Here is a 12,034-nt window from a genome sequence, read left to right as displayed (position 1 = left end):
AACTGTTACTTAGGTTTGTTATTTAGGATTGTTTTACTTATTACCATGAAGGATCTGTTATTCTATAAACTAATAATTAATGAACTTTTAAAAAAGGTGTTCATGTAAAATCTGAGAATGGCCACACTCCCAGGCACAAAGACTGCCTCAGGCTTGGAAAAGATAGGCAGTGACCCCAGACCTGTGAAAACTGTATAGGAAACAGGCAGATGTCAGGTTCATGCATAAGACAGTGGCAGGTGGTTAAATGCCTTCCTATTTAAATGGGGCAGTCACACGAGAATGGAATTTTCTGCTCAGGGAATTGGAAGGGTAGGGCAGTAGCGGAGGGAGTCACATTTCTTTAACAGCATAGATACTATATGAGGATATGAAATGAAAGCCATTAATAGATGATCTTTTCTAGTATACTCAGTAACTTTCCTTCAGGACTCTCCCCTCTATTGCTAGGCTCTTGACTACAGATAGCTACTGGGTTTTTACCAGCGCATAAATATTTGGATTCTACTGAACATTTTTCCTTCCTCAGATTTTCAAATTCCATATATGTTATATACAGGTAATATAGGACATGTTAGGGAATAAACATAAACACCAAACAAGTTGACTGGAAACACTGTGTTTTTCTTCACCACTTCTCAGTTTAGAATTGTATTGAAAAGAACTTGTCACTAATGATTAATTTTGTTTTGGATCTAAGAAATAAAGTTTGGTACTATGCACACTCTTGTACAGGTCTGTAGAAATAAATATGAGACTTTAACTTATATAGGATTTGCAAAAGTCATTTGCCGTTTTCTTTTCTCTAGAAAACTCTTAACACACTATTGGAAATATCATGCTAGCTAATGGACTATAAAATTCAGATTGAGATGTGGGAGAAAGTCTTTGTTACAAAGCAAAATCCAGAATAAACTCACTTGTGGCAGATGATTGGTATTGTCATTGTCTTTGACATCTTCCTTATTGTCATTGTCTTTGACATCCTCCTTCACAGAGCCAGAGTTAAATGGGGCTTCCAGATCAAAATGACTTGCACAAATCCCATTTTTGTCAAGAAGTAACAAGTCAAATGACAACTGGCAACATCTGATGGTTTATGTTATATAAACCAAAGATCCCTGGGCTTCCCTGGTAGCTCAGTCGGTAAAGAATTTGCCTGCAATGCAGGAGACCTAGGTTCGATCCCTGAGTTGGGAAGGTCCCCTGGAAGAGGGCATGGCAACCCACTCTAGTATTCTTGCCTGGAGAATCCCCATGGACAGAGGAGCCTGGCAGGCAGCAGTCCATGGGGTCGCAAACAGTCAGATATGACTGAGCAACTAAGCACATAAGTCAAAGATCAAATAGTGGAAAGAGGGGCATCAGAGAAGATACAATAGGAAATCACATTGATGTTTTAACATTATAGGAAGAAGGCAACTATCAAGAAGAGGTAAGTAGAAAAGCAGTTCCTATTTTTAAGTGGAAAAGACACATATGAACTAGTTCTTTAAAAACACAGAATTAAAACAGCTACCAAGAAGAGGTAAGTAGAAAAATGGCTCCTAATTACATATAAAAAAGACAACCAAAATGACTTAGAGTTCTTCTTCTAAATAGGACTATTTTTTGGTCCAAATTTTAGCTAGGGGTAAGAAATCAAGGAACTATGCTGCCTCTTCTCTGCTACTTCTAACACTTCGATTAAAAGGCCTACCTTTCTTATAGAGTAACTAATGAGGTGATCCTTTAGAGATGTCTGTATTTACAAATGGATGTGATAGTAACAGAGATGGCTCTTTCACTAAGAATCTAAGGTTTTTTTGTTTTTTTTTTTTTTAGCTTAAACCAGATACATGGTATACAAAATAGACATCCTGGGTGAAGATATGGATTCTACTGCCAAAGGAAATTCTGAAAATGCTGACAATATATTGCATGACCCAAACTATGCAAGGCTTATCCTACCCCAACATGTGGAAATGGGTAAACTATGACTGTATATCCAATAGGAAAGTGTACAGCAAGTGTATCAACCCCAAATCGGGGAAAGTTTAGTTTCCCCTTCCCCTGGAGTAGCTGGACATGCCTTAAGAACAGACTTTTTTCAAAAGTCTGTATTAGTACAAGGTGTTAAGCCTACCAGATTTTAAAAGTAGTGCCAATTATGTCTAAAAATCCACAAACTGATGTGATGTCTAGGGAAGTAAAACCACTGATCTTTATAAAAATGCCTAAGAAGAGGGACTTCCCTGGCAGTCCAATGATTAAGATTCCATGATTCCACTGCAGAGGGAATGGGTTTGATCCATGCACAGAGAACTAAGATCCCACAGGCCATGTGGTATGGCCAAAAAAAAAAAAAAAAGACCTAAGAAGAGTCCTGTTTTAGGAAAACTTAGGTGGGCACATATGCCATGTATAAGCCAGGGTCTAAAGCACTAAGATTTTCAGTTGTCTCCTGAACTGATGTTGAAAATGCTATTGATCAACATTATTAATTCAGACCCCACTGTTTTGGAATAGATCATTTTAGAATGTAGTGGATTCAAGTTTATTGATGGGCCATCTATAAAAAAGGGAGTTGGCTAAGTGAGTATTATAAGACCTGGCTAGGGAGCGAATTGGGAAAATTTTCCTTGTATGTTCTAAACCACCAAGTACCAATGTACCATTTTGATTTATTTCTCAGGCAAATGTTGGGGGTCTCTACTGGCAATAACGTGAGCTTACATTGTATGACTATATATATCTTTAAGTAAAATTTTGCACAAGTCATTCTGCAATTCAGTTACCTTTGCACACCATCCCTTCAACAGGATCTTAATTCTTCACTGTGACAGTATTTCTACTTGTTCTCCTGCTAGAATAGTAAGGGTGGAAAAGTAAGGGAGACTGACCTTTAAGGGAAATGGAATAATGGAACCAATCTAATATCTCAGCTGAAAAGCAAGATATTATATTTTTAAAGCTAAATCCCATTCTAGAACTATAACGTATTCTTTCTCTTGCCTATATTTTAGGCTGCTTGACATGCATATGTTGTTTGTTCTTGTTGTTTAGTTGCTAAGTCATGTCTGACTCTTGCGACCCTATGTTCTGGAGCCCATCAGGTTCCTTTGTCCATGGGATTTCTCAGGCAAGAATACTGGAGTGGGTTGCCATTTCCTTCTCCAGAGGATCTTCCCAATCCAGGGATCGAACCCACATCTCCTGCATTGGCATGTGGGTTCATTACCACTGAGCCACCAGGGAATTCCTGACGTGCATGTACTGATTGCTTAACTAGTTAAGGCCCTAAATCCCCTTCTAGAATCTTAAGCCTCAGCCATTTAATCCAGTTAGAAAAGCAGCACAGCCTTTTTTGAGACAAGCATCATTGTGGGTGTGGTAGGTATAACTAACAATGGAAACAGATGGATAGCTCACTGTTGCTTAGAGAAGCCTGTCTTGTTGCTGGCCTTAGAGAGCCCTATGTCTTCAGAGATGCCCATGTTCCCAGAGAAGCTCATGGTCTCAGAGATGCTGATGTCTTCATAGAAGCCCATAGCCTCAGTGGTGCCCATGTTGTTAGAGATGCCCAAGACCCCAGAGATGCCTTTGTCTCCAGAGAAGCCCACATCCCTAGAAATGTTTATGGCCCTAAGGTTGCCCATGATCCCATAATAGTCATGGTGGAGGTCTGTGCACTGACTTTTTACTTGACCCATCTGAACTAGAGGGCCTCCTTCTCTAGAAAGAGTGCCGTTCTCCATCAAGGTATTCAGGTCTCCATCGATACCCATAAAACAGACAGAATTTGTCAAAGGAGTTCCCAGGTGCTGAGATAATAAATGCCCTAATTGAGAACATGTACAGACTTCTTCTGGTGGCTCATCATGGGCTTTCAGTTTCTGTCATGGGGGCAAGGAATGGTTGAAAAGAATTAGAAACTGGAGTAAAACTAGGCAAATATCACACTGACATATAGGGATCATGTCAGCTGTGACTTATATGGTAGCCAATGACTTTTTGCCCCCTCCTTATCTTCAAGCATCTTTTATTCATCACTTAACACAGTGCTTTAAAAGCCCTACCACTAAATATCCTCAAAGGTCTTGTATCTATAAAAGTTCCCTTTTCTGATAAATGCAATTTTATTACTGAGAACAGGGAGGGCAAGGGAAAGGATCACTAACATTCATTGATTACTTCCATGTGCCAACCACTATAGTATTTCATTTTATGGTAAAGTCCTATTAGTTAAGTATTAGCTATATTTTACAGATGAGGAAACTGAGGTTCAGAGAATTTAAGTAAGTTCACCCAAATTCACACATTTATGAAGTGGCAGAGCTGGGATCTGACCCCGCCTCTCCTTAATGCCAAAGTCTATGACCTGTCTACTACTTCATGCTGTCTCCAATGGATATTTTCACTTTCAGGGATAACACAATGATTCACTGATATTTTACAACAGTGATTCTTAGCTTTCTCAGGAGGTCACAGACACCTTTGAAAATCTGGAGAAAAGGATGAAACTTCTTCTCAGAAAATCACATGCAGGCACAAGTGAGTAAATGAGATGGCATACAAACAGTTTTTAGGGATAATTTCAGGGGTTTCACAGATCCCTTAAAGGTCATCTGTGGACATCTAGGGTTTATGGACTCCAGTTAAGAGCTCCTGCCTTAGGGATAAGCATACCATTCTTATTTTCCTGGAAGTCACAAAATCATACATACACACACACACACACACACACACATGCATACAGTGATAACACTTGGAGAAAGAAACTGACTGTATAGGTGGCTGGGAGAGTTTTTTCAACATTTCATTTTGTATGTTTTTGTATTGTGCATATTATAACTTTATACTTGTACTGCCTTTTAAAAAACATCAACAGGGTATCTGTATATAATATGGGCTGCTTTTTATATCTTTGTATTAAAAAAGGAATGTTAATAATAGTTATTGTCTTTTTTCCTTTTTCTTCTTTTTAAATTGGAGGATAACTGCTTTAAAATATCGTATTGGTTATTTTAAAAGGAAGCCTTACTTACTTTTTAACTTTAGAATCAGAGAGTTGATATGATTCTGTCTGTTAACAGAATGAATCTGATTCTCTTAGGAATTAGACAGGAATAAGTAAAAGGGCTAGGTTTATAATAGAGGACCTGCTCTGGAGACCCTGTGGAGGAGGTTGCTAATAGGTAAAAGAGGAGGCAGGAGAAAGGTTCCTTACTTCTCAGTTCTGCCTATGGCTTCTTTCCTGGGGCTGCTTGTTTCCTTTGTTTCCTGATTTTAAGTCATACTTCAGTTTTCTTCCTTTCCCTCACTTGTCTTCATCTTTTTTTTTTTTTTAATGGAACTAAGTAACTGACTGTTGCTTTTCAAGAGGACATTCAAAAGTTTAGGATCTGATGCAACCACAATACATTTATTTTAATAATAAAAGGATATTTGTTTACTTACAGGGAGCAGCAGAAATGCTATGCCTTATCTGATGGAAAGGAGGTTCACGCCCAGTTCCTAAGCAGCATACCCTTTCTAAGAATTCTTTTCTAAGAAGTGTCCCTCCCCTTTACTTCAAACATACCCTAGGGACCTCTGGATTCCAGAAGCAGTTCAGCATTTTCCATTTTTTTTAAAAAGAAATCCCTGTTGACTTGTTCAACTCTAATTAAAAACAACTGTGTGACTTTGGTTTTGCTGGTATCATAAAGGAAATCAACACATAATCATATTCTAAAGCAAAAGAACCATTCAATGAACAGAGTTTATCATCTGCATGGGAAGGAAATCAGATTTTTTAAAAGGTTTTCCTTGTTGGAAATAGCAATGTCATTGTTCTCCTTAGTACACCCAAGAAGTTATACTTATTTTCTTTATGGATAACAAATACCTCCATTATTTCCATGAAATTCTCTCTTGTTCCTCCTCCTAATTCCATCCAGATCCAAAAAGGGAACAAACTGGCTTAACTAGCTGACTGTGATATTTACCACTTGATATGGGAGGTTAAAAAAAAAAAAAAAGAAGAGCTGTGCATCAGAGCTTTATAGACACAGGATGCTTGGAAAGCAGAGAGGATAACAAGCCAGCCAGGTTGCTTCTCACAAGTACCAAATCAATTCCAAGTGAGTTAGGACTACTCAGAAGGTGTAAGAGATTCTCTTTTTGAGATTCAACTTTTCACCTTTTCTAGTTTGTGCACATCTGCCTCCAGCATTGATCTCTGCTTCTTAATTTCCAGGAGGCTCTCTAGCATACTCTGCTTGGGCTGCAACCCTTTGTCAAAGCGGTTATACATCCCACACCAGAACCTTGAATAAACAAAAAGAAAAAAAAAGTGGGTTAGTTTAGCTAAAGAAATAGATTATTTATGTTTTGTTCATGTCAAGAAAATATTAGCTTGGTAGGTAGGCAGATCTCAAAAGTAAGGTAACTATGATAACATTAAAAACACAGGACATGCTCATAATTTAAAAGTAAAGTTCTTAGCAGAAAGATCTCTGCTGAAGACAAGCTGCCTAAAGTTGTACTGAGCTCATAGCCACCTCTAACACACACCCCTTGACATACCCTGCCTACCCCAAAGAATAAGACCCAGCTCCAGCCACTAGTGGGCAGGCACAAGCCCCAGGATCAACCTCATCCACCAAAGAGCAGACACTAGAAGAATGAAGGGCTATAGTCCTGCAAGCATACAGAAAGGAAACCACAAACACAGAAAATCAGGCAAAATGAGATGGCAGAGAAGTATGTTCCAGATGAAGGAACAAGATAAAACTGCAGAAAAACATCTAAGTCAGGTGGAGGTAGACAATCTACCTAAAAGAATTCAGAGTAATGATAGTAAAAGTGTTTCAAAATCTTGGAAAATGAATGGAGGTAGACTGAGAAGAGACAAGAAATATTTAAGAAAGAGCTACAAGATTTAACAAACAGAGATAAATAATACAATTACTGGGATGAAAAAAATACACTAGAAGGAATCAGTGGCAGAATAAATGAGGCAGAAGAACTAATGAATGAGCTAGAAAACAGAGTGGGGGAAATCACTGCCATGAAACAGAATAAAGAAAAAAGAATGAAAACAAATGAGAACAGTCTCAGAGACCTTTGGGACAATGTTAAAAGCACCAATATTTACATTATAGGAGTCCTAGAAGGAGAAGAAAGAGAAAGAGTCTTAGAAAACATTTGAATAGATAATAGCCAAAAACTTCTCTACCATGAGAAAAGAAACACTCACTCAAGTCCAGGAAGTACAGAGTACCATACAGGATAAACACAAGGAAGAACATGCTGAGACACATATTAATCAAACTGACAGAAATTAAAAACAAACAAACAAAAATATTGAAAGCAACAAGGGAAAAGCAACAGACAACATAAATATATACAGCTGATTTTTCAGTAGAAACTGCAGGCCAGAAGCTTGTGGTATGATATATATAAAGTGATGAAAGGGAAAAACTTCCAACCAAGAATATTCTACCTGGCAAGGCTATTATTCAGATTTGACAGAGAAATCAAAACCTTTGCAGGCAATCAAAGCTAAGAGAATTCAGCATCACCAAAAAAACCTTACAACAGATGCTAAAGGAACTTCTTTAGGAAGAAATGAAAAGTCCACAACTAAGACAATAAAATTGCAAATGGGAAGGCTCAGTGGTAAAGGCAAACATGAATCTGGTAAAGTTGTAGGATACAAAATTAATACACAGAAGTCTCTTCCATTCATATACACCAACAATGAAAGATCAGAAAGAGAAATTAAGGAAACAATTACATTTAACATCACATCAAAACGAATGAAATACCTGGGGGCAAATCTACTTACAGAAAAGAATCTGTACTCTGAAAACTATAAGACAACGATGAAAGAAATTGAAGATGACACAGACAGATGGATAGATATGTCATGTTCTTGGACTGGAGGAATCAAAACTGTAAAAATGACTATACTACCCAAGGCAATCTACAGATTCAAAACAATCCCTATCAAATTACCAATGTCATTTTTCAGAGAACTACAACAAATTTTTAAGATTTGTATGTAAACATAAAAGATCCCAAATAGCCAAAGCAATCCTGAAATAAACAGAGCTGGAGGAATCAGGCTCCCTGACTTCAGACTATACTATGAAGCTACAGTAATCAAGACAGTATGGATCATACTGGCACAAAAACAGAAATATTGATCAGTGGGACAGGATAGAAAGCCCAGAGATAAATCCACACACCTATGGTCAACATGTCTTTGACAAAGGAAGCAAGAATATACAATGGAGAAAAGACAGCCACTTCAAAGAGTGGTGCTGTGAAAATTGGACAGCTACATTTAAAAGAATGGAATGAGAACATTATCTAACACCACACACAAAAATTAAACTCAAAGTGGATCAAAGACCTAAGTTTAAGGCCAGATACTATAAAATTAGAGAAAAACATAGGTAGAACAATCTGACATGAGATTAGCTCAAGATGGTGGAACAGAAGGAGATGAGCTCACACCTTTTTATGAGAACACCAAAATCACAACTAATTGCTAAACAACCAGCAACAACAACAACAAACAAACAAACATTACAACCTATCAAAAAAAAAGATACCCTACATCCAAAGACAAAGAAGTCACAAGGAGATGGTAGGAGGGGTGCAATCACAATAAAATCAAATCCCATTCCTGCTGGGTGGGCAACCCACAAACTGCTAAACAATTATAGTACAGAAGTTCTTTCACAGGAGTGAAATTTCTGAGCCCAACATCAGACTTCCCAGTCTGATGGTCTGGCACTGGGAGAATCCCCCAGAAGATCTGACTCTGAGGGCCACTGGGATTTGATCAAGGAATTCCACAGGACTGGTGGAAACAAACTCCACTCTCGGAGGGTGCACAAGTGTTCTTGTGTGTACCAGGACACAGGAGAAAAAAGGTAGTGACCATATAAGTGACTGGGCCAGACATACCTGCTAATATTAGAGGATCTCCTGCGGAGGCAGGGGTGGCTGTGGCTCACTCTGGGGACAAAGACACTGGCAGCAGCAGTTCTGGGTAGAACTCATTGGCATGAGCCCTCCTGGACATTAGCTTCACCAAACAGCCTGTAGGCTACAGTGCTAGAATGCCTCAGGCCAAACAACCAACAGGGCAAGAATACAGGCCCACCCATCAGCAGAGAAGTAGCTTAAAGTCTTCCTGAGCACAGCCCTGCAAATCAGAGAGACAAGACCCAGCTCTCCACACCACTGGGCAGGAACCAGAATATCAAAGCAGTATTTTTTAATTTACCTCCTAGAGTGATGAAGATGAAAACAAAAATTTAAAATATGGGACTAATTAAACTTTGTACTAATTAAAGCCTTTGTACAGCAAAGGAAACCATAAACAAAATGAAAAGGCAACATACAGAATGGGAAGAAATATTTGTGACTGACAAGGGATTAATCTCCAAAATATACAAAGAGCTCATGCAGTTCTATGTCACAAAAACAAACAACCCAATTAAAAAATGAACAGAAGATCTAAATAGACATTTTTTCAAAGAAGACACATACAAAAAGTACGTGAAAAAATGCTCAACATCACTAATTGTCAGAGAAATGCCAATCAAAACTACAACGAAGTATCTCCTCACACTGGTCAGAATGGCCATCATTAAAAAGTCTACAAACAACTAATGATAGAGCGAGTGGGAAGAAAGGGTACCCTCCTACAGCATTGATGGAATGTACTGATAAATTGGAACAACCAGTATGGAGGCCAGTATGGAGGTTCATGAAAAAATTAAATACAGATGTACCATATGATTCAGCAATCCTACTCCCTACTCCATACACACACACACACACACACACACACACACACACACACACACACATATATATATATCAGAGAAAAACACAATTCAAAAAGATACATGCACAGCAATGTTCATTGCAGCACTATTTACAAAAGTCAAGACATGGAAGCAAATATTGACAGAGGAATGGATAAAGACATGGTACATATATACAATGGGATATTACTCAGCCATAAAAAGAAAAAATGATGCCACTTGCAGCAACATGGCATGGACCTAAAGATTATCATATTAAGTGAACTCAGACAAAGACAAATATCATATGAAATCACTCAGGGGCTTCCCAGGTGGCTCAGAAAGTAAAGAAACTTCCTGTAATGCAGGAACCCCAGGTTCAATCCCTGGGTTGGGAAGAACCCCTGGATAAGAAAATGGCAACCCACTCCAGTGTTGTTGGGCTGCAGAACCCTGGCATTGGGCTACAGCCTATGGGGTTGGCAAAGAGTTGGACACAACTGGGCAACTAAAATGAACTCACAGATCTCACAGATTTCAAAAACAAACCAATGGTTACCAAAGGGGAATCATGTAGGGGGAGGGATAAATTACGATCCTGGGATTAACATACATACACAACTATATATAAAATAGATAACCAACAACAACCTACTGTGCAGCACAGGAAACTCTAATCAATATTCTATAATAACCTATATGAGGGAAGAATCTGAAAAAGAAAAAAAATTATATGAGTATGCATAACTGAACCACTATGCTGTATACTTGAAACCAATACAACACTGTAAACCAACTATACTCCAGTTAAAAAAAGGACCTGAATAGACAATTTTTCCAAATAAGAGATACATACGGACAATAAGCATACAAAGATATCATCACTAATCATTAGGGTATCACATGCTATCAGGGTAATGTTCAAAATCCTTCAAGCTAGGCTTCAGCAGTACGTGAACAAAGAACTTTCAGATGTACAAGTTGGATTTAGAAAAGGCAAAGGAACCAGAAATCAAATTGCCAGCATCCACTGGATCAAAGAAAAAGCGAGGGAATTCCAGAAAAACATCTACTTCTGCTTCATTGACTAAGTGAAAGCCTTTGACTGAATGGATCACAACAAACTGTGGAAAATTCTTAAAGAGACAGGAATACCAGATCACCTTACCTGTCTCCTGAGAAATCTGTATGCAGGTCAAGAAGCAACAGTTAGAACTGGACATGGAACTACAGACTGGTTCAAAATCGGGAAAGGAACACGTCAAGGCTATATATTATCACCCTGCTTATTTAACTTATATGCAGAGTACAACATGTGAAATGCTGGTTTGTATGAAATACAAGCTGAAATCAAGATGTCTGGGAGAAATATCAACAGCCTCAGATATGCAGATGATACCACTCTAACAGCAGGAAGTGAAGAGGAACTAAAGAGCCTCTTGGTGAGGGTGAACGAAGAGAGTGAGAAAACTGGCTTAAAACTCAACACTCAAAAAAAACAAAAAAACAAAAAAACAAAAAAAAAAAACAAAAAAAACCTCAACACTCAAAAAACTAAGATCATGGCATCCAGTCCCATCACTTTGTGGCCAAATAGATGGGGAAACAATGGAAACAGTGGCAGACTTTATTTTCTTGGGCTCCAAAATCATTGCAGATGGTGACTGCAGCCACGAAATTAAAAGACATTTGCTCCTTGGAAGGAAAGCTATGACAAACCTAGACAGTGTATTAAAAAGCAGAGACATCACTGCTGACAAAGGTCCCTACAGTCAAAGCTATGGTTTTTCCAGTAGTCATGTATGTTTGTGAGAGTTGGACCATAGAGAAAGCTGAGTGCCAAAAAATTGATGCTTTTGAACTGTGGTGTTGGAGAAGACTCTTGAGAGTCCCTTGGACTGCAAGGAGATCATACCAGTCAATCCTAAGTGAAATCAACCCTGAATATTCAGTGGAAGGACTGATGCTGAAGTTGGAACTCCAATACTTTGGCCACCTGATGCAAAGAGCTGACTCATTGGAAAAGACCCTGACGCTGGGAAAGACTGAGGGCAGGAGGAAAAGGGGGCAACCAGATAAAATGGTTGGATGGCATCACCGACTCAATGGACTTGAGTTTGAGGAAAGTTCAGGAAATAGTGAAAGACAGGGAAGCCTGGCATGGTGCAATCCATGGAGTTGCAAAGAGTTGGACATGACTTAGTGACTGAACCACACCAACTCATTAGGTAAATGGAAACTAA

General features: G+C 38.6%; 1 protein-coding gene across 3 annotated transcripts in view; it reads right to left on the bottom strand.

Annotated features, from left to right (window-relative positions):
• MTMR8 (myotubularin related protein 8) overlaps positions 1-12,034 on the bottom strand; it is a 256,913-nt gene that overhangs the window by 31,877 nt on the left and 213,002 nt on the right. For 2 of the 3 annotated variants that reach the window (XM_043895248.1, XM_043895249.1), the window contains one exon: positions 6,164-6,290. In XM_043895248.1, the coding sequence (XP_043751183.1) occupies positions 6,164-6,290 (127 nt within the window). Of the gene's footprint in view, positions 1-3,248; positions 3,876-6,163; positions 6,291-12,034 lie in introns of those variants that run through there. The other variant, XM_043895250.1, reaches the window with a different exon arrangement.

Source organism: Cervus elaphus, chromosome X, assembly GCF_910594005.1.
Source record: "Cervus elaphus chromosome X, mCerEla1.1, whole genome shotgun sequence".
In the NCBI taxonomy this organism is placed as follows: domain Eukaryota; kingdom Metazoa; phylum Chordata; class Mammalia; order Artiodactyla; family Cervidae; genus Cervus; species Cervus elaphus.
The sequence above is the reverse complement of the archived record's forward strand: the minus strand, read 5'-3'. Positions and strand labels throughout refer to the sequence as shown.